This window comes from Squalius cephalus (genome assembly GCF_949319135.1).
Source record: "Squalius cephalus genome assembly, chromosome: 10".
Classification (NCBI taxonomy): domain Eukaryota; kingdom Metazoa; phylum Chordata; class Actinopteri; order Cypriniformes; family Leuciscidae; genus Squalius; species Squalius cephalus.
The window spans coordinates 26,225,691-26,249,980 of NC_137131.1; the positions used below are offsets into that span (position 1 = coordinate 26,225,691).

Consider the following 24,290-nt stretch of genomic DNA (forward strand, 5'->3'; position numbering starts at 1 on the left):
AACCCACAACCGGAACGGCTCGGGATTAGTAACACATGGTTCAGCAGACTGCGCTACTCAGAGGACGTACAATCACAAACTGCAGAGGAGAGGCTTCAGTGTAAGAATGAGCACACAAAAGCAAGTTAACCAGATTAGCATGCTAAGCTATCTTAATGCTGATGTAGCTTATGACGTGGTACATCCAATCCTGGCAAAATAGATATCCTCGGATTCGACATGACGCAAGGAATCGATAGACACCAATTTTATGATTTTGTGACAAACGGTTCACAAATTACAGCCTCTGAACCAATTTTGGGTCAACCTTGTTAAATTTGATCTCATCTAATCCCACTGTAAGAAACATTAGTACAGCTCTTACCCAGATAATAAAGGAGCTCAAATTTAAATTTATACACAATTTCAAAGTTGCCCCACACTGGTCTCAAACCCACGACCACAATGGTTCGGGATTCATGACGCATGGTTGAACCGATTGCACCACCCAGAGGACTTGTTTTACAATGCTGCAGAGGAGAGGCTTCAGTGTATGAATGAGCACACAAAATCATGTTAACGAGATTAGCATGCTAAGCTAGCTTAATGCTAATGTAGCTTATGGTTATCCTGATAGCTGAAGAGCCACATTAGAAACAATGGCATCTGGTTAGCATGCTAACCAATTATTATGCTAAGTTAACTAGCATAAGGCAAAAAATGCAGGCTAGGTCAACTTCGGAGATGAATATCTCGGGAACGGTAGCAAATATCAAAAATCTGTTCAGTCATTTCTGTGCGGCTCAGTCCAAAGAACATCTGATCAAATTTTGGACAAAATTGAACAAGATTTGAAGGAGGAGTAGCGAAAAAACTGTTTTTCATTTGTTCCAATATGGCGGACAGTCACATTGTTGGAAAATGACAAATGAGATATCGACGGAATTGGCATAAGCCAAGGAACATAATGACGTAAAGAAATCAAAATTTGAACAATGTTTTCAAAAGTTATAAGCGTTTTTGCAAAATACCTTATATCTCTGGAACACTAGGTGGCGCTGTGTTCAATCTTCTCATGTACCTTCAAAGCCTTGTGTTAATCATCCATACAAAATTTTGTGAAGATATGTCAAATAGTTTAAAAGTTATTGCAAATTATGACAAAATTCAAAATGGCGGACACGTGGTACATCCTATCCTGGCAAAATTGATATCCACGGATTCGGCATGACCCAAGGAATCCATAGATACCACATTTGTGATTTTCTGACAAACTGTTCAAAAGTTATTGACCAAAATAGCAATTTTTCATATCTCATGACCCGTAGGTGGCGCTGTTCCCAACTTTGGCATGGAACCTCAGATCATGCTTCCGGTGAAGTGTACCAATTTTCGTTTCGATTGATCCAATTTTGGCCGAGATACAGCCTCTTAGCCAATTTTGGGTGGACCTCGTTAAGTTTGCGACACCATAACTTTTGAACAAAGATGAATAAAAAAAATCTGTTCAGTCATTTCTGTGCGGCTTAGTCCAAAGATCATTTGAGCAAATGTTGGACAAAATTGGAGAAATTTTGAAGGAGGAGTAGCGAAAAAACTGAATACTGTACTTTTCAAAATGGCCACTACTGTAATGGGCAGAGTCTTAATGTAATGTATTGGTTGTGATCAGAATGATGAGAGGAATCAGGTGTACTAAGTTTCATTTCTCTAGATCAAAGGGTTCAAAAGTTATAACCATTTCAATGTTGAATTTTTGAACTGCTGGTGGCGCTATAGAGTTGGACCTAGAGACTCAAAAATTGCTACAATTACTTTTCATTACCATCACTACAAGTGTGCCAAATTTCATCATTTTCCTATGTATGGTTCATAGGGCTGCCATAGACTTCCATTGGCGGAAGAAGAAGAAGAAGAAGAAGAATAATAAGAAAACTAACAGATACAATAGGGGCTATCCCCTTCGGGGCTTGGCCCCTAAATATAGCTGCAAGCAGCAATACAGGGGCCAAGCCGCTGTAGCACAGTAGGGCTGTAGCGCAATGCGGAGCCAGAAGAGCAAAAACAGCAGAAATAGAATGTACATGAAGAACAGATGGGTTCAGAGGTACAGATAGGATGAAATCAAAATGAACAAAAGTTCTGATGAGAACAAACACAGAATGTAGAAAAAACACATTTCTAATCCCAGTGTTAGAAACATTAGTACAGCTTTTACCCAGATGATAAAGGAGTTGAAATGACAATTTTATACACAAATTCCAAAGTCGCCCCACACTGGTCTCGAACCCACAACCGGAACGGTTCGGGATTCATGACGCATGGTTGAACAGATTGCGCCACCCAGAGGACTTGTATTACCAAGCTTCAGAGCAGAGGCTTCAGTGTAAGAATAAGCACACAAAATCATGTTAACGAGATTAGCATGCTAAGCTAGCTTAATGCTAATGTAGCTTATGGTTATCCTGATAGCTGAAGAGCCACATTAGAAAGAATGGCATCTGGTTAGCATGCTAACCAATTATTATGCTAAGTTAACTAGCATAAGGCAAAAAACACAGGCTAGGTCAACTTTGAAGATGAATATCTCGGGAATGGTAGCGAATATCAGAAATCTGTTCAGTCATTTCTGTGCGGCTCAGTCCAAAGATCATCTGATCAAATTTTGGACAAAATTGAGCAAGATTTGAAGGAGGAGTAGCGAAAAAACAGTTTTTCATTTGTTCCAATATGGCGGACAGTCACATTGTTGGAAAATGACAAATGAGATATCAACGGAATCGGCATAAGCCAAGGAACATAATGACGTAAGGAAATCAAAATTTGAACAATGTTTTCAAAAGTTATAAGAGTTTTTGCAAAATACCTCATATATCTGGAACACTAGGTGGCGCTGTGTTCAATCTTCTCATGTACCTTTAGGACATTGTGTCGATGATCCATACTAAATTTTGTGAAGATATGTCAAATAGTTAAAAAGTTATTGCAAATTATGACAAAATTCAAAATGGCGGACACGTGGTACATCCAATCTCAGATAATTCGGTATCCACGGATTTGGCATGGCCCAAGGAATCCATAGATACCACATTTATGATTTTCTGACAAAGTGCTCAAAAGATATTGACCAAAATAGCTATTTTTCATATCTCATGACCCGTAGGTGGCGCTGTTCCCAACTTTGGCATGGACCCTAAGACCATGCTTCCAATGAAGCGTACCAATTTTCGTTTCGATTGATCAAACTTCGGCCGAGATACAGCCTCTGAACCAATTTTGGGTCGACCTCGTTAAGTTTACGACACAATAACTTTTGAACAAAGATGAATAAAAAAAATCTGTTCAGTCATTTCTGTGCGGCTCAGTCCAAAGATCATTTGAGCAAAATTTGGACAAAATTGGACAAATTCTGAAGGAGGAGTAGTGAAAAAACTGAGTACTGTACTTTTCAAAATGGCTACTACTGTAATGGGCGGAGTCTTAATGTAAGGTATTGGTTGTGATCAGCATGATGAGAGGAATCAGGTGTACTAAGTTTTATTTCTCTAAATCAAAGGGTTCAAAAGTTATAACCATTTAAATGTTGAAATTTTGAACTGGTGGTGGCGCTATGGATTTGGTCCTAGAGACTCAAAAATTGGTCCAATTACTATTCATTACCATCACTAGAAGTGTGCCAAATTTCATCATTTTCCTATGTTCCGTTGATAGGGCTGCCATTGACTCCCATTCGGGAAGAAGAAGAATAATAATAATAAATATAGCTGCAAGCAGCAATTACCGGGGCCAAGCAGAATAAGACGACAAGACATGCCAACATGTCTGAAAGTGTCAGACCAACTGCAACAATGAGCAATTATAGACTTTAAAGAGGATTTTATGCAAAATGCCTGAAAAATCATAGAAACAATAATTAAAAATATGATTTTATGGATTATCACTTTCGACCAATAGGTGGCGCAGTTACAAAACTGATGTGATGTGGTCAGAGTGAAGTGACAATGACACATACAAAGTTTGGTGTCAATATGTCAAGGCATTGCAGAGATAAAGCCTGAATAGTGCTATTAGCATCATGCCTCAACTTTGCTGCTGCGCTATACGAAAACGGTTTCGTCTATCGACACGAAATCCATAACTTTTAGTCGGCACGGTCTGGAGATGATACGATTCGATTTTGGTGAAAATCGGACAAACGGTCTAGGAGGAGTTCGAAAAAGTAGGTTTTGACTGAACATCAAGATGGCGGACAGGAAGTTCGGCCAAATAAGGAAAACTTGGTATCTATGTTCTCAGCTTGACCCAAGGAATCTATTAAGACCAGTGGCATTTCAATAGACAGATTTATTCAAAAGTTATTAGCCTTTTTGGAAATTTTGTTATAACTTTTGACCACTAGGTGGCGCTGTTTCGAAATATTTTGAGTACCTTCAGGGGATGGTGCTGAAGGCACATTCTGAGTTTCGTAATATTACACCAATGCATTTGTTTAGTATAGCATTTTATTTCACAAAACTCTATTGAAATCAATGGGAATTTCATGTTTTGTTCTATTATAGCGCCACCAAGAGGCTCAGTCCCACTATTTTTTTTATGTGTCATCAGAGTGAGCCCATACATATATGTGTCGATTTTGGTGCAAAAATCTCAATTTGCTTCGGAGTTATAGACATTTATATGAAAAAACACGTAAAAAATGACTGACACATGACTTTGATTGAATATTACTACCCCTAAACATCAATATTTTCACATTTGGGAATAAGCATATAGTTAACAAGCTATGATTCCAAACTTCTGACGGTGGTTTCGTCTCAATCGGACAAACGGTTTCGAAGATATAGCCTAATGTTTTTTAAGCGCTAAATCACAATGCTACACAAACCGTTAGGCGAAACCTAACATGTTTGGTATCGTTGGACTCGGCAACGATTCAGGAGTCCAATGAGATGAGTTTCGTGAAAATAAGTCGATCACACCCAAAGTTATAAGCATTTGAAAAAAAAAATTCACCACTAGGTGGCGCTGTTTCGAAACTTCTCACACTCCTTCAGGACATCGTGCTGATGACCCATACCAAGTTTCGTAACAATCCGTTCATGCGTTGTTAAAATACAGCATTTTAGCACAAAATTCAAAATGGCCGACAGTCAAATTGGCCGATATGGCAAAATTGGATATCAGTCGACTCGGCATGACGCCCTGAATCTATCAAGACCAATTTTATGATTTTTGGACAAACTGTTCAGAAGTTATAAGCAAAAATAGCCATTTTTCATATCTCCGGACCTGTAGGTGGCGCTGTGCCGAAACGCAGCATGTAGCCTCAGGTCATGCTTGTGAGTACATGTACCAAGTTTGGTCTGAATACGATAAACCGCTGCGGAGATACAGCCTTACGACTGTTTTTGCAAGCGCTACGTAAAATTTGTTCGAGCGTTTATCAAAAACGGTTTGACGAATCAACAAGATTTTAATAACTTTTTGTCACCACTGCCTGAAGATGATCCGATTCAATTTTCGTGCAAATCGGACAAACCGTCTAGGACGAGTTCGAAAAAGTACCTTTTTAGGAAAATTCAAAATGGCGGCCATGTTTTTATGACGGAAAATGACGATATAGGGTGCAATCGAATCGGCATGAGCTCAGGAATCAGAGGAAAAAAGGATTTCGCTGATTGGCCTTACGGTTCAAAAGTTATTAGCAAAGTAAAAGTGAAACTTTGGACAGGTGGTGGCGCTAGAGGGAATGACTTAGACACACCAAAATTGGTGTACTTAATGTTGGGACTGTCCTCTATCAGAATGTCAAACCAAAACAACTTTCCCGCAATCGGTTCTATGGGCTGCCATAGACTCCAAGAGCGGAAGAAGAAGAAGAATAATAATAAATATAGCTGCAAGCAGCCATTACCGGGGCCAAGCAGAATAAGACGACAAGACAGGCCGACATGTCTGAAAGTGTCAGACCAACTGCAACAATGAGCAATTAAAGACATTTAAAGAGGATTTTAGGCAAAATGCCTGAAAAATCATAGAAACAATAATTAAAAATATGATTTAATGGATTATCACTTTCGACCAATAGGTGGCGCAGTTACAAAACTCATGTGATGTGGTCAGAGTGAAGTTACAATGACACATACAATGTTTGGTGTCAATATGTCAAGGCATTGCAGAGATAAAGCCTGATTAGTGCTATTAGCATCATGCCTCAACTTTGCTGCTGCGCTATACAAAAACGGTTTCGTCTGTCGACACGAAATCCATAACTTTTAGTCGGCACGGTCTGGAGATGATACGATTCGATTTTGGTGAAAATCGGACAAACGGTCTAGGAGGAGTTCGAAAAAGTAGGTTTTGAATGAAAATCAAGATGGCGGACAGGAAGTTAGGCCAAATAAGGTAAACTTGGTATCTATGTTCTCAGCTTGACCCAAGGAATCTACTAAGATGAGTTGCATTACAATAGGCCAATTTATTCAAAAGTTATTAGCAATTTTGGAAATTTTGTTATAACTTTTGACCACTAGGTGGCGCTGTTTCTAAATATGTTGGGTACCTTCAGGGGATGGTGCAGATGGCACATTCTGAGTTTTGTAATATTACACCAATGCATTTGTTTAGTATAGCATTTTATTTCACAAAACTGTATTGAAGTCAATGGGAATTTCATGTTTTGTTCTATTATAGCGCCACCAAGAGGCTCAGTCCAACCATTTTTTTTATGTGTCCTCAGAGTGAGCCCATACATATGTGTGTCGATTTTGGTGAAAATATCTCAATTATCTTCGGAGTTATAGACATTTATATGAAAAAACACGTAAAAAATGACTGACACATGACTTTAATTGGAATTTACTACCTCTAGACATCCATATTTTCGCATTTGGGCTTTGACGTTTAGTTAACAAGCTATGATTCCAAACTTCTGACGGTGGTTTCGTCTCGATCGGACAAACGGTTTCGAAAATATCGCCTAATGTTTTTTAAGTGCTAAATCACAACGCTACACAAACCGTAAGGCGAAACCTAGCATGTTTGGTATTGTTGGACTCGGCAAGGATTCAGGAGTCTAAAGAGATGAGTCTCCTGAAAATAAGTCAACCACACCCAAAGTTATAAGCATTTGAAAAAAAAAATTCACCACTAGGTGGCGCTGTTTCGAAACTTCTCAGGCTCCTTCAGGGCATCGTGCTGATGACCCACACCAAGTTTCGTAACAATTCGTTAATGCGTTCATAAAATACAGCATTTTAGCACATAATTCAAAATGGCCGACAGTCAAAATAGCCGATATGGTAAAATTGGATATCAGTCGACTCGGCATGTCGCCCTGAATCTAACGAGACCAATTTTATGATTTTTGGACAAACTGTTCAGAAGTTATAAGCAAAAATAGCCATTTTTCATATCTCCGGACCAGTAGGTGGCGCTGCGCCGAAACGCAGCATGTAGCCTCAGGTCATGCTTGTGAGTACATGTACCAAGTTTGGTCTGAATACGATAAACCGTTGCGGAGATACAGCCTTACGACTGTTTTTGCTAGCGCTACGTAAAATGTATTCATGCGTTTATCGAAAACGGTTTGACGAATCAACAAGATTTTAATAACTTTTTGTCACCACTGCCTGAAGATGATCCGATTCAATTTTCGTGCAAATCGGACAAACCGTCTAGGACGAGTTCGAAAAAGTACCTTTTTAGGAAAATTCAAAATGGCGGCCATGTTTTTATGACGGAAAATGACGATATAGGGTGCAATCGAATCGGCATGAGCTCAGGAATCAGAGGAAAAAAGGATTTCGCTGATTGGCCTTACGGTTCAAAAGTTATTAGCAAAGTAAAAGTGAAACTTTGGACAGGTGGTGGCGCTAGAGGGAATGACTTAGACACACCAAAATTGGTGTACTTAATGTTGGGACTGTCCTCTATCAGAATGTCAAACCAAAACAACTTTCCCGCAATCGGTTCTATGGGCTGCCATAGACTCCAAGAGCGGAAGAAGAAGAAGAATAATAATAAATATAGCTGCAAGCAGCAATACGGGGCCAAGCCCTGCAAGGCACAGCAAGAAAAAGCTGCTGTAGCGCAATGCGGAGCCAGAAGAGCAAAACATTAGATATTTAATGTACATCAAGCACAGCAAGTTCTGTAAGCACATCAATTACAGCAGCACAGCAAGCATTTAAGCACCAACAGCAGTGCGGAGCCAGAAGAACAAAAAGAGCAGAAATTGAATATACATGTAAATGTACATCAAGCACAGCAGCGCAGCAAGCATTTAAGCACCAACAGCAGTGCAGAGCCGCAAGAACAAAAACAGCAGAAATTAAATATAAATGTAAATGAAGCACAGCGAGCATTTAAGCACCAACAGCAGTGCAGAGCCGCAAGAACAAAAACTGCAGAAATTAAATATAAATGTAAATGAAGCACAGCGAGCATTTAAGCACCAACAGCAGTGCAGAGCCGGAAGGAATTTAAATGACAACTTTAAAGTCATCCCACATGGGACTCGAACCCACAACCAGAATAGTTCAGGATTCTACATACACGGTTTAGCAGATTGCACCACTCAGAGGACATACAATCACAATCTTCAGAGGAGAAGCTTCAGTGTAAGAATGAGCACACAAAAGCAAGTTAACCAGATTAGCATGCTAAGCTATTTTAATGCTGATGTAGCTTATGGTTTATGATGACGTGGTACATCCAATCCTGGCAAAATAGATATCCTCAGATTCGACATGCAAGGAATCGATAGACACCAATTTTATGATTTTGTGACAAATGGTTCACAAGTTACAGCCTCTGAACCAATTTTGGGTCGACCTTGTTAAATTTGATCTAATCTAATCCCAGTGTAAGAAACATTAGTACAGCTCTTACCCAGCTAATAAAGGAGCTCAAATGACAATTTATACACAATTTCAAAGTCGCCCCACACTGGTCTCGAACCCACGACCAGAATGGTTCGGGATTCATGACGCATGGTTGAACCACTTGCGCCACCCAGAGGACATGTTTTACAAAGCTGCAGAGGAGAGACTTCAGTGTATGAATGAGCACACAAAATCATGTTAACGAGATTAGCATGCTAAGCTAGCTTAATGCTAATGTAGCTTACGGTTATCCTGATAGCTGAAGAGCCACATTAGAAAGAATGGCATCTGGTTAGCATGCTAACCAATGATTATGCTAAGCTAACTAGCATAAGGCAACAAACACAGGCTAGGTCAACTTTGGAGACAAATATCTCAAGAACAGTAGCGAATATCAAAAATCTGTTCACTCACTTCTGTGCGGCTTACTCCAAAGAACATCTGATCAAAATTTGTGGCAAAATTGAGCAAGATTTGAAAGAGGAGTAGCGGAAAAACTGTTTTTCATTTGTTCCAATATGGCGGACAGTCGAATTGTTGGAAAATGACAAATAAGATGTCGTCGGAATCGGCATAAGCCAAAGAACGTAGTGACATAAAGAAATAAAAATTTGAACAATGTTTTCAAGAGTTATAAGCATTTTTGCAAAAGACCTTATATCTCTGGAACACTAGGTGGCGCTGTGCTCAATCTTCTCATGGACCTTCAGGACATTGTGTCGATGATCCATACTAAATTTTGTGAAGATGTGTCAAATAGTTTAAAAGTTATTGCAAATTATGACAAAATTCAAAATGGTGGAGACGTGGTTCATCCGATCTTGGATAATTCAGTGTCCACGGATTCGGCATGATGCAAGGAATCCATAGATACCACATTTATGGTTTTCTGACAAACTGTTCAAAAGTTATTGGCCAAAATAGCAATTTTCCAGATCTCATGACCCATAGGTGGCGCTGTTCCCAACTTTGGCATGGAACCTCAGATAATGCTTCTGATGAAGTGTACCAATTTTCGTTTCGATTGATCAAAGTTTGGCCGAGCTATAGCTTCTGAACCATTTTTGGGTCGACCTCGTTAAGTTTGCGACATCATAACTTTTTTTTTTCTAGTATAGCAAAAAAATCGGGGACAGTACTTTTATGCGGCTCAGTCCGAAGATCATTTGAGCACATGTTTGGACAAAATTAGACCAATTTTGAAGGAGGAGTAGCAAAAAAACTGCATACTGTACTTTTCAAAATTGCCACTACTGTAATGGGCGGAGTCTTGATGTAAGATATTGGTTCTGATCAGTATGATGAGATGAATCAGGTGTACTAAGTTTCATTTTTCTAGATCAAAGGGTTCAAAAGTTATAACCATTTCAATGTTGGATATTTGAACTGCTGGTGGCGCTATAGAGTTGGTCCTAGAGACTCAAAAATTGCTACAATTACTTTTCATTACCATCACTAGAAGTGTGCCAAATTTCATCATTTTCCTATGTATGGTTCATAGGGCTGCCATAGACTTCCATTGGCGGAAGAAGAAGAAGAAGAAGAAGAAGAAGAAGAAGAATAAATATAGCTGCAAGAAAAGAATGGCATCTGGTTAGCATGCTAACCAATTATTATGCTAAGTTAACTAGCATAAGGCAAAAAACACAGGCTAGGTCAAATTTGAAGATGAATATCTCTGGAACAGTAGCGAATATCAGAAATCTGTTCAGTCATTTCTGTGCGGCTCAGTCCAAAGATCATCTGATCAAATTTTGGACAAAATTGAGCAAGATTTGAAGGAGGAGTAGCGAAAAAACTGTTTTTCATTTGTTCCAATATGGCGGATAGTCACATTGTTGGAAAATGACAAATGAGATATCAACGGAATCGGCATAAGCCAAGGAACATAATGACGTAAAGAAATCAAAATTTGAACAATGTTTTCAAAAGTTATAAGCGTTTTTGCAAAATACCTTATATCTCTGGAACACTAGGTGGCGCTGTGTTTAGTCTTCTCATGTACCTTCAGGGCATTGTGTCGATCATCCATACTAAATTTTGTGAAGATATGTCAAATAGTTTAAAAGTTATTGCAAATTATGACAAAATTCAAAATGGCGGACACGTGGTACATCCCATCCTGGCAAAATCGGGATCCCCGGATTTGGCTTGACGCAAGGAATCCATAGATACCACATTTATGATTTTATGACAAACTGTTCAAAAGTTATTGGCCAAAATAGCCATTTTCCATATCTCATGACCCGTAGGTGGCGCTGTTCCCAACTTTGGCATGGAACCTCAGATCAAGCTTCTGATGAAGTGTACCAATTTTTGTTTCGATTGATCAAATTTTGGCCGAGATACAGCCTCTTAGCCAATTTAGGGTGGACCTCGTCAAGTTTGTGACATCATAGCTTTTGAACAAAGATGAATAAAAAAAAATGGTTCAGTCATTTCTGTGCGGCTCAGTCCAAAGATCATTTGAGCAAATTTTGGACAAAATTGGAGAAATTTTGAAGGAGGAGTAGAGAAAAAAACTGAATACTGTACTTTTCAAAATGGCTACTACTGTAATGGGCGGAGTCTTAATGTAAGCTATTGATTGTGATCACCATGATGAGAGGAATCAGGTGTACTAAGTTTTATTTCTCTAGATCAAAGGGTTCAAAAGTTATAACAATTTCAATGTTGAATTTTTGAACTGGTGGTGGCGCTATGGAGTTGGTCCTAGAGACAAAAAAATTGGTCCAAATACTATTCATTACAATCACTAGAAGTGTACCAAATTTCATCATTTTCCTATGTTCCGTTGATAGGGCTGCCATTGACTCCCATTCGGGAAGAAGAATAATAATAAATATAGCTGCAAGCAGCCATTACCGGGGCCAAGCAGAATAAGACGACAAGACAGGCCGACATGTCTGAAAGTGTCAGACCAACTGCAACAATGAGCAATTAAAGACATTTAAAGAGGATTTTAGGCAAAATGCCTGAAAAATCATAGAAACAATAATTAAAAATATGATTTAATGGATTATCACTTTCGACCAATAGGTGGCGCAGTTACAAAACTCATGTGATGTGGTCAGAGTGAAGTTACAATGACACATACAATGTTTGGTGTCAATATGTCAAGGCATTGCAGAGATAAAGCCTGATTAGTGCTATTAGCATCATGCCTCAACTTTGCTGCTGCGCTATACAAAAACGGTTTCGTCTGTCGACACGAAATCCATAACTTTTAGTCGGCACGGTCTGGAGATGATACGATTCGATTTTGGTGAAAATCGGACAAACGGTCTAGGAGGAGTTCGAAAAAGTAGGTTTTGAATGAAAATCAAGATGGCGGACAGGAAGTTAGGCCAAATAAGGTAAACTTGGTATCTATGTTCTCAGCTTGACCCAAGGAATCTACTAAGATGAGTTGCATTACAATAGGCCAATTTATTCAAAAGTTATTAGCAATTTTGGAAATTTTGTTATAACTTTTGACCACTAGGTGGCGCTGTTTCTAAATATGTTGGGTACCTTCAGGGGATGGTGCAGATGGCACATTCTGAGTTTTGTAATATTACACCAATGCATTTGTTTAGTATAGCATTTTATTTCACAAAACTGTATTGAAGTCAATGGGAATTTCATGTTTTGTTCTATTATAGCGCCACCAAGAGGCTCAGTCCAACCATTTTTTTTATGTGTCCTCAGAGTGAGCCCATACATATGTGTGTCGATTTTGGTGAAAATATCTCAATTATCTTCGGAGTTATAGACATTTATATGAAAAAACACGTAAAAAATGACTGACACATGACTTTAATTGGAATTTACTACCTCTAGACATCCATATTTTCGCATTTGGGCTTTGACGTTTAGTTAACAAGCTATGATTCCAAACTTCTGACGGTGGTTTCGTCTCGATCGGACAAACGGTTTCGAAGATATCGCCTAATGTTTTTTAAGTGCTAAATCACAACGCTACACAAACCGTAAGGCGAAACCTAGCATGTTTGGTATTGTTGGACTCGGCAAGGATTCAGGAGTCTAAAGAGATGAGTCTCCTGAAAATAAGTCAACCACACCCAAAGTTATAAGCATTTGAAAAAAAAAATTCACCACTAGGTGGCGCTGTTTCGAAACTTCTCAGGCTCCTTCAGGGCATCGTGCTGATGACCCACACCAAGTTTCGTAACAATTCGTTAATGCGTTCATAAAATACAGCATTTTAGCACATAATTCAAAATGGCCGACAGTCAAAATAGCCGATATGGTAAAATTGGATATCAGTCGACTCGGCATGTCGCCCTGAATCTAACGAGACCAATTTTATGATTTTTGGACAAACTGTTCAGAAGTTATAAGCAAAAATAGCCATTTTTCATATCTCCGGACCAGTAGGTGGCGCTGCGCCGAAACGCAGCATGTAGCCTCAGGTCATGCTTGTGAGTACATGTACCAAGTTTGGTCTGAATACGATAAACCGTTGCGGAGATACAGCCTTACGACTGTTTTTGCTAGCGCTACGTAAAATGTATTCATGCGTTTATCGAAAACGGTTTGACGAATCAACAAGATTTTAATAACTTTTTGTCACCACTGCCTGAAGATGATCCGATTCAATTTTCGTGCAAATCGGACAAACCGTCTAGGACGAGTTCGAAAAAGTACCTTTTTAGGAAAATTCAAAATGGCGGCCATGTTTTTATGACGGAAAATGAAGATATAGGGTGCAATCGAATCGGCATGAGCTCAGGAATCAGAGGAAAAAAGGATTTCGCTGATTGGCCTTACGGTTCAAAAGTTATTAGCAAAGTAAAAGTGAAACTTTGGACAGGTGGTGGCGCTAGAGGGAATGACTTAGACACACCAAAATTGGTGTACTTAATGTTGGGACTGTCCTCTATCAGAATGTCAAACCAAAACAACTTTCCCGCAATCGGTTCTATGGGCTGCCATAGACTCCAAGAGCGGAAGAAGAAGAAGAATAATAATAATAAGAACGCGAACGGATACAATAGGTGCCTCCGCACCTTCGGTGCTTGGCCCCTAATAAGAACGCGAACGGATACAATAGGTGCCTCCGCACCTTCGGTGCTTGGCCCCTAATAAGAACGCGAACGGATACAATAGGTGCCTCCGCACCTTCGGTGCTTGGCCCCTAATAATAATAATAATAAGAAAACTAACAGATACAATAGGTGCCTTGCCCCTTCGGGGCTTGGCCCCTAATAATAAGAAAACTAACAGATACAATAGGGGCTATCCCCTTCGGGGCTTGGCCCCTAATAATAATAATAATAAGAAAACTAACAGATACAATAGGGGCTATCCCCTTCGGGGCTTGGCCCCTAATAATAATAATAAGAAAACTAACAGATACAATAGGTGCCTTGCCCCTTCGGGGCTTGGCCCCTAATAATAAGAAAGCTAACAGATACAATAGGGGCTATCCCCTTCGGGGCTTGGCCCCTAATTACCCCCAACTGAGCTGATGGTACCCCCCAAATTGTATAAATAACAAATGGTCACGAGACCTAAGACTATGTAACATTCACACACCAGTTCAACTCTTTGTTGGAAGATCAAAGACTAACAAAACCCCTGACTATTACAAGGTTTAGACAGCTGACGTAAAGCTGACTTGCATTAAAGAGTAAATTAAATTTGATATTCCACAGTCCCCTCTTAGAGAGTTCTTAAAATAACTCTCACAAAATACAAATTTAAACACTTAAAAGTTAATTCTTGTAACTTGAAAAAGTTACAGGCACATAGCATACAGGTATAGCATATAGGTTCTGTGTTGATTTTCTGTAATTGCATGTTGACACAGAAACAAACATGCACTTAGGGTCCGTGAAGTCTTACGGGTAATATTCTTTTATGGTTGGACCAGTCATTTTCTCGTGCGAGGTGCGAGTCATTTGTTGAATGAAACACTTGATACGGTGGACGCATACGTAGAACGCCAATAGGAGAAATAACAGCAGAATTGCTATTTCTTTAATCCACAGCCAGGGTTTACCAATCAAGTTTCCGAACCATGAAGAATTGTCTCCAGTCATCTGGTGTAATTTTGTTGAAAGATCAAGAATGTCTTGTTGGATTTTGTTCAAATTCTCTGTTGGATCCATTAACCCAGTGCAGCATTCAGGGCCGATGATGGTGCAGGCTCCCCCTTGCGTTGCAAGAATGTAATCCAAGGCTACTCTGTTCTGTAAGACCATTATCTTGTGCGAAGCGAGAGTGTTCGTGATGTTGCCCAGGGCCAAAGCCGTATCGTTGGCCAATTTCTGTACAGAATCCGACAGGCTTCTGACTTGATCGAGAGCCTGCATGACACCATACGATGGGATTAAGGCTGCAAGAGTTCTTGACCACCACGTTTGAACACAAGTGAGTCCTGGAATGCAGCCATCTTGGTTGGTAGAAGGAGCTGAATTATGTAACTGTGGAGAGCTTGGGGTGGAGTGTGTATTTTCTCTGATAGCGGGCAGAACATACACCAGGGTGCACCTGCCGTTGAATTGGCTGGGTAGGATGCTGTAGACAGAAGCTCCACATAACCAAAAAGTGCCAGTTGGTGGAGGAATCATACACAACTGATTTATTGCAAAAAGTTTTGGTAGGGATGGGTTCCTGGAGAGACACTCGTTTAAATCATTTTCCTGTTTCATTTCTGTAGTAGTGACGTACACATGGGAATCATCTGTTCCTCTTTCAATCACAAAACTGCAACGTTCATGAGGAATTTCACCCAGTGGAGTCGATGCTGGAGCATAATTTTCTATGCACCAGTGGAACATCATTGGCAGGAGTAGATCTGTCATGATGGGAGTAGCTGAAGTTAGGTTGCAGGATGGTAGTCCAGGAATGCAACACTGAGAAACTGGAGGAATGGTTACATTGTGACATGTATCCTTGTTGAATAATCCACTGGTATGATGATCGAATAAGGTACACGTGTCACATTTGGAGATAGGGTGTGCAACCCAAGGGATTCCGGCTCCTACTGAAGGTGCATGTGGCATGCAAACGTTCTTTCCAGCAAACAAGGCATTTCTTGACATATTCATCAGCTCTAAGAATATGTTGTTTCTGGGGTCTACACTTTGCGCTATGTCCATGATGGTTAGTATTAAGGCAATCTTGATCATGTTGCTGGATGACTGAAGTTCCTGTAGGTGTGTTTCTGCGTTGTGTATTTTTCTTCTGTGTTGGTTGTAGTCTCTGCAGTTGGTCTAGTTGTTTCCTGGAGGTTGGGTCTTCATATGCAGGTGTGTAGGTCAGTGCATATGGTTCTCAGGATGACCGTCAAGTGGTATCTGCACAGAGTTAAGAAAGAAAAACAAAAAAAGAACAACTGCAACAGACCAGTATTCATTGTAAAAACTGCAAACATTAGGGTTGTATCCTCTGTTCAATCTGAGTCTGCTAATTGTGGTTCCTTCTTTCCCTATTTCTTAATTTATGAGACACCTAAAAGGAACAGTGAGGTGAGGATGGACTATGGTTGGGAAGGGCCTATAAGGGAATCTTCACCGCAGGGTTGGCCCCCGAAAGCCTGTTGCTTCCAGTTCTTCTCTGGGCACCTCACTGGTCCATGTCCTATCCTATCCCTGTAGGTGGAGGAACAACTTTACAGTGTGAAACATGAGTCCAGGTTTTCCTTCCCTGACACAATACTGCAGCTGCTATAATCAACATAACTTGATGTGGTCCTTGCCACTTAGGCTCTAATGGTTTGTTTTTGAATGATTTTATCATGACCCACTGACCTGGGATGATTGTGTGTCCACTCTCTGGTGGAGTCTGCCAACATGACTCAACTCTCTCTCTGGCACTCTGTACTGCCTTTGTAAGGTGTTCACAGTAAGAGATCAGGGCATCTGAGGCAATGTGAACATCAGCATTTCTAAGATCAATCACACCTGGCATCTGCATTGGGCGTCCTGTAATAATCTCATGAGGGCTCAGTCCTACTGATCTGTTAGGTGACGCTCTCATACTACACAGTACAGCTGGCAGTGCTTCAACCCATGACACTCCTTCCTGATGCATTTTGCTTAGCCTGGTTTTGATTGTTCTGTTTGCCCTTTCAACCTGTCCTGATGCTTGTGGCCTGTAGGGGCAGTGAAGATTCCACTTAATCTCCAACATTTTAGACACTTCTTTAACTACCTGTCCTGTGAAGTGAGTACCCTGATCTGAGTCAATGCAATCTGGTAATCCCCATCTGGGAATGAAGTCAGTGACAAGACATTTAGCGGTATGTGCAGCGGTAGCACGCCCTGTTGGATAAGCTTCTACCCATCTTGAGAATTTGTCTATTATTACCAAAACGTCAGTTTTTCCCTTACAACGAGGCAACGAGATGTAATCAACTTGCAGGTGACGAAATGGTCCTGGTGGAGCTGGGGTATGTGCTGCTGGTGTAATGGCTGCTGGTACATCATTATTTTTCTGACATGTAACACACCTCTTGGCTGTTCTGGTGGCTACATTTCTGAATTTTGGATTCCACCATTGATTTGAGAACCTGTGATTCATTGTTGCTGGACCACTGTGACCCAAATTGTGTATTTGTTGAGCCAAATATGGCAGCAGTGATTCGGGAGCAACATACTTCCCCCCCTTTGGTCCAGCAGCCAGATGAATTAACGGTGGCTCCTTTGTCTAACCATGTCCATGCTTCATATAGAGGAACATCTTTGTATAAATCAATGATAGATTCAGCAGGCAGAATTGTCTTCTGTGCTGTGCTACCTGAACACACTTGTACAGTTACATAGGAACAAGCCTGTTTAGCTGCTACATCTGCAAGAGCATTACCTTTAGCTTCTGTAGTGTTAGTTGTGAGATGTGCTTTCACTTTGATCACCGCTAATTTCTTTGGAAGTTTCATGGCAAACATAAGATCTTTCACTAATTCAGCATGCTTAATGGGGGATCCAGCAGAAGTTAGAAACTGTCTGGTTTGCCAAATGACACCAAAATCATGAATAACCCCAAAAGCATACCTGGAATCTGTGTAGATATTTGCAACTGATCCTGAAGCTAGTATGCATGCTCTAGTTAAAGCAACCAGTTCTGCAGCCTGAGCTGAAAAATGATCTGGAAGACGACCTGAAGCTACCACCTCAGTGGTGGACGTTACTGCATAACCTGCTCGTCTGTTCCCTTCAATTACTTGAGCTGAGCCATCAACAAACAACTCAAATTCTGCATTTTCTATGGGAGTTTCTGCTATTTCACTTGTCACTGCATATGTAAGCGTAACACAATCATGAGTCATTTCGCCTTCATCCTCTAACACAACTTCAGTTATTGCAGACATCATACATGTTGAGGGGTTTGTGACTGGTGCACGCTGTAAAACAATGTTCAGGGCTGTGAGAGTAGTTAACCAATTTCCCCAACGAGAGGAAGTGACAGAAGTGACTTTTGCTTGATTCATTAGTGCGGACACTGCTTGAGGGCATTTTACATTTACCGTCTGACCTAACACCATTACTGATGAAGCCTGAAGCGCTAGATGAACTGCCTGTACTGCTCTGAGGCATGGTCCCGTACCTTGAGCTACTATGTCAAGTTTACCAGAATAGTAATGAATTGGACGTAAACTGCCCCCATGATCTTGCATTAGACATGCAGTCATAAAGCCCAAGTGTTCATGGACATAAAGCACAAAGGGTCTATCAGTTGGGCAATTCCTAATGCTGGGGCTTGACATAGTGCTCTCTTCAAATCATTGAATGCTTTGAGGTGAAGTTCTTCCATACAAACAATATCTGAATCTTTACCATGGCCTTTCAACAAGTCATAGAGAGGCTGAGCAATCGAGGCATATTCTTCAATCCACGGTCTACAGTAACCTGCTGTTCCTAAAAATGAGCGTAGTGTTTTAATGGTAGTAGGCGGAGGTATGGCTTTGACTGAAGCCGTTCGATCCTGTGTAATAGATCTATTTCCTGCACCAATTGTTTGACCCAGAAATATGACTTGCTTTTTAGCAATTTGAGCTTTGTGAAAGCTTCCTTTTTTATGCAAATAGTCCAACAATGCTGCCAATTCAGTTTGATGTACCTCGTGATCTGTTGAGGCAATCAAAATATCATCAACATATTGGATCATAGTGGACTGTTTTACTGGACATTCTGGGTCACACAAATCACGTCTGACAGCCTGATGGTATATGGTCGGGGAGTTTTGAAATCCCTGGGCCAATCGGGTCCACTGATATTGTTCATGGTCAACTGTGAAAGCTAACCATGGCTGGCTGTCAGAGTGCAATGGTACAGAAAAGAATCCATTAGACATATCAATTACTGAAAAAATCTTACAATCTAATGGTAAGCCATTACAAATTGTAGATGGATCTGCCACTAGCGGGGTGATTTTATCAATGTTTTTATTGGCTACTCTGTAGTCTATGGTGAGTCTCCATGTCCCATTGGATTTCTTGATTGGACATATGGGTGAGTTACAGGGACTGTTGGTTTTAACTAGCACTCCTTGCGTCAGCAACTTTTCTACAATAGGTTTGATTCCCTGTATGGCTTCCTTACTGATCGGATACTGTTTGGTAACCGGGGGTGGAGTTCCTGTCAGTTTGACTGGTTCTACACCTGTCAATAAACCACAATCATCCTTGTCATTAGCCCAAATTGGATGATTCAGTAAGAAAGCATACTCTGGAGGGATTGCATTATTGGTAGAAACGTGTGTTGAGGAAATTTTAATGCTAGCAGATTCTGAGGACATGTCTAAATTTAGATGTACTTGTCTCAGGAGATCCATGCCTAAAATTGCACCTGTATTCAATGGAGCACATAGCAATTTTGTCGTCAGAGTTTTCGGGCCAAATTGTACCTCTATGGGTGGGGTTTCATACAAAACAGAATCTTCACCTATTACGCCAGTTAAAGAAAGTTTGGTTTTCTTGTATGGGATGTCTAAACCTTTAGCCAATTTTGTAGGAATTATTGTAATCTCTGCACCGGTATCAAGCAACAAATCAATCTCTTTTTCTTTTATGCTACCTTTCACAAAAATTATTTTGTCATTATGATGGATTACAGGGGAAAGGTAGCTACTCACAGCCCCAACAATTAGTTTTTTTCCTGGTCTTGTTGTGCTCTTAGAAGAGCCTGAACGAGCTGTCCTAAAGTTTCAGTGGACACTTGCGGAACTACATCAGGGTTGTAAGCTGGCTGAGAAGGAGCAGAATTATGCATTCTATTTCTTTTATTATCTTGCACCTTCTTCCTACATTCTTTCTCCCAATGCCCTAATTTTCCACAGTAGTGGCATGTGCTTTCTTTTTTAGTCCATCTATTGTCTTGTTTTGTTGGGTTAAACGTAGCTGCTGCTATTCTCACTTGGGTTTTAACATCAGCATCTCTTTCCCATGTAGCTAACCTGTCTAGGTTACTTCTGAGAGTTCCGTTAGCCCACGTAACATGTAGGAATGGCAAGGCTGATCTGTACTCAGCTATAAGACCATCTGCCCAAATACGGATTAGAGCTCCTCTATCATCTAGTACACTTTCAGAATCCTCCACTATTCCACTGTACGTGGCAGCTGCCTGACAAAATCTTTCAGTGTATTCACTTATAGTCTCTCCTTTCTTTTGTGCACATCTAGTAACTTTCGACCAATCTATTTTGGGTCCTAAGAGATTCTTTAGGATTTTCAAAACACCTTCTCTCAAATCGCCTTTACTGGCATGTTGCAGTTCGGAAGTAACAGCAGACTCAAAACTGTTGAATTCAGATTCAGTTAGAATTTGTGACATCAGCTGTGTAACTTCTGGCAACGACATGTCGTAAAGACGCATTTTACTGATCAATGCTCTTCTAAATTCAGAAAATTCTGTGCGTGCTGAGGGTAAACTCTGGGATAGTCTCTCGATATCTTTAGGTCCTAGCGCTTTGGCAACAGCTTGTATTTGGACAACAGAAGAGTTGGCAGGAACATTTTCAGTTCCCTCAATTCCCTGAGATCTTCTCCTTGCCCCACAGACCTTCACTGAATCTACAGGCTTATCAATTACTGATGGGATGGCTACATCTGTTTCAAAGAAAGCTTTTAAGTCAGGATAAATGTTATCCGGCTGACTAAATTCTCCCTCATCAGTTTTTTCTGCGTCTTTGTTGCGGTGTAATTTCTTAGTCAAAGAAGATATTCTAGCACGGAGCTCATTGTTCTGTTTCTCTAGCTCTGAGTTGCGTTTAGACTGTTCTGTAGCTATTGCTAAAACGAATTCTCTGTGGCAACAAATAATGGCTTTCACCTTGTTCTTGCGAACACTTGCTCCTTGTACCTTTTTACAATCTTGCATTGACCATGCTTTGTCTGGATGAATCTCATATTTCTTTGTCAAATCCAATCTGACGGACTTCGTCACTATAGAGTCCATTTGCTCTCCCAACAATGTTTTAAATTCGCTTTCTGACCACAATGCGGCTCGCACGGCCACCTTTTTCAGTAGTGGGGATCAGTCTGGCATTTTTCCTAAACATTTTTGTGAGTTTTCTTTGTTACCACACAATCAAAAACACTAAAACTTCTCTCTAGTGTCTACACAGAGGGTACACTTGTTAACACATCAGCTATTGTTAACCTTCCTTGCCCAGAGCAAAGGATAACACAAATTACTAGCACTTTATGCTAAAATCTTCCCTGCCTACAAGAACAGAGGATCAACAGAAATAACTAGCACGTAAAGCTAATTCTTCTCTGCCTGAAGCAAAGGATAAACCAAAATATTAGCACATATGCTAACCGTCCCTGATAAAGCAGAGGATAAATCTTCACTAACTTTACAGAGGATAAACCTTCTCTAGCAATGTAGAGGATAATGCTAATCTTCCCTGGCAAAGCAGAGGATAAACAATATTAACTTGTAATGTTAATCTTCCCTGACTGGCAGAGGATATCTTTCATTTCTAAAAAAAACTTTTTTTTTAGAGATCAACTTAGTTAACCAAACACTGCAGCTGTCTGTTTTAACTCTTCTCTGACAGCACAGAGGAAAACAATTTTGTACTGGTCTGCAAAGGTTCTTTGAATGGAGTGAAACTCACCAAGTCTTTCGTTTGTAGAGAAAGATTCCTTCTGGAAAAATTCAGTCTTTGAGATCTTTTCTTTTGAGCTTGAAGTTTTTCAGTCTGGATTCAGAAGATTCAGTCTGGAACTTAGTCAGCTTTGTTGAGATCTTTGAGCTTGAAGTTTCAAGATTCAGTCTGGAACTCAGTCAGGCATTGATATCTTTTTGGAGCTTGAAGTTTCAAGATTCAGATCTTTGAGCTTGAAGTTCTTTGAGTTTCCTTTTTCTCCATCCGGGTCACGGCAGCAAATTGTTGTAAAGTTTTTCTTTCTTCAAAGCAAACCAGGAAACAGTTGGGATCACGTTCAACCGAAGTTATTCTTTATTGAGAACTCCGCTGTACGTTGCTGTAGAAACTTCCAACATTGTCTGACTAACGTAACTTTACATGGTTTCTTTATAGGCATTTCAGTGGGCTGTCCCTAAAGGTGCTGAACTTATACACAGCCTTTAGGGATGACTACTGCTAAAAACAATAGAGGCAATTACCCCCAACTGAGCTGATGGTACCCCCCAAATTGTATAAATAACAAATGGTCACGAGACCTAAGACTATGTAACATTCACACACCAGTTCAACTCTTAGTTGGAAGATCAAAGACTAACAAAACTCCTGACTATTACAAGGTTTAGACAGCTGACTTAAAGCTGACTTGCATTAAAGAGTAAATTAAATTTGATATTCCACACTTCCATAGTATTTTTTCCTACTATGGCTGTTTAATTACCATTGATAACTCATTTTAATGACCAAAAGTCCACATTTTGCATCCATCCCTGATTCCAGTAAGACAATTTTATAAGACAGAGTTTGCGGCTTTGAAAGTGACCTGTATTTAAAATAGTTATAGTTACTACAATATATATTAGGTAAAACATATAAGCCATATATTAGACCGTATGTGTGTCCACAAAAGTATGGTCATATAATGCTATCCTGTTTGATATCCATTGTATAGGGCACTCACTGTGTGTTACCGCTGGGTTTGGACTGTGTGCGTCGTCTCCACCGTGCTGAAATCTTCCCCATCATTGTCTACATCATGTCTACAGAGAGAAGTCTCCGCAAATTGAGGTATTATGATTTTCTCTGTGGCTGTAAGAGCATTATTAAAGCAATCTACACGTTCTAGCCTTTGCTATGAAGGTTCTGATTTTTTAGACAAAAAATTCTGTTCTGAGCATTACAATTGCTGTATTTATCTATTCTGTTATTGTTTCCTAGACACAAACTACGGCAGAACTCTGTGACTGAGTCTCAGGTGCTGGAGTGTTCCTGCAATGAGGAGCCCCTTCTGGATAAACTACCCTGCCTTTATCGAAGCATTCCACCAGAGAGCTGGAATGACAGTGCCAGCCTAGTGGACACTGTGAAAACTGTGGTGAGGGAGGAGCAGAATAATATTGTGTGGGTTGAGGCAGATCCCTGGTGAGGGACTAACGGGAATGAGGGCATACATTCAAAATTCCCTCACTACAGGCAGCTAACTATTAGTATTAAGGTCAGTTTATAATTCTGCTTCAAACCTATGCTGTAGACCCTGTGTAGCAAAGGTGGTTACGGTGTAGTTTGGTTACTTTCCAGAAATGCTGTGATTGGTCAGTTTTTTAACCACAGAACTTCCCCCAGGATGATGAAAAAAAAGTGCATCCATGGATAATGAATAATAGAGCCTGATTGCTTGATGGTTTTAATGAAAGCAGTGAGGCTGATTAAAACACAGCATGTTAGACAGAGATGATGATAAACCATAAATTAACATAGTGATCCAAAAATATTAGTAATATATTTGTTTATCCCTATAACAACAATATAAGTCATAACATAATGAATAGAGAAATCAACTGAACATTGATTTTTTTTCATTTTTTTATTTTTTTATTTTTTTACAATCACTGACACATTTCTCAGTACCTAGGTCACTTTTTCAAAACTCTTGACACAGTTTCCTCCTTACCCTCGGCTTGGCACAGCAGTAAATTTCACAGTCAAAATGCACTAAAACCACCAAAACGCTTCACACATGTCGCAAATCTAGTCATTCTTCCATAACACTAGCAAAGGTTGTCACCCAACAAACATGCTTTGTCACTCATAAAAAATTACCAAAAAAAAAAATAAAAAAAAAAAAAACTCTAACTATTTTACAATGTTTTCTTTTGTAAAAAAAATTATTCACAAAACAAGAATGACAAATATCTACTGCTTAGAATGTATTGCATAATATGTTGCATGGTCCATGTGTAGGGGTTCAGCTATATCTAATTATTTTGATAGCATTTAATTTTTTAGATTTGAAATATATTACAATATGGTGTTACTGTGCAAATG

The 24,290-nt window shown here is 39.9% G+C and overlaps 1 protein-coding gene across 4 annotated transcripts in view; it reads left to right on the plus strand.

The window, feature by feature from the left end:
- card14 (caspase recruitment domain family, member 14) overlaps nucleotides 1–23,714 on the plus strand; it is a 77,280-nt gene extending 53,566 nt beyond the window's left edge. For all 4 annotated transcript variants that reach the window (XR_013822584.1, XM_079884282.1, XM_079884280.1 and 1 more), the window contains 2 exons: nucleotides 22,918–23,033; nucleotides 23,184–23,714. Coding sequence is in view for 3 of the 4 variants with exons in the window: in XM_079884282.1 (XP_079740408.1) it covers nucleotides 22,918–23,033; nucleotides 23,184–23,391 (324 nt within the window). In the remaining variant the exon portion in view is untranslated. The remainder of the gene's footprint in view (nucleotides 1–22,917; nucleotides 23,034–23,183) is intronic.
- The last annotated feature ends 576 nt before the right edge of the window (nucleotides 23,715–24,290 follow it).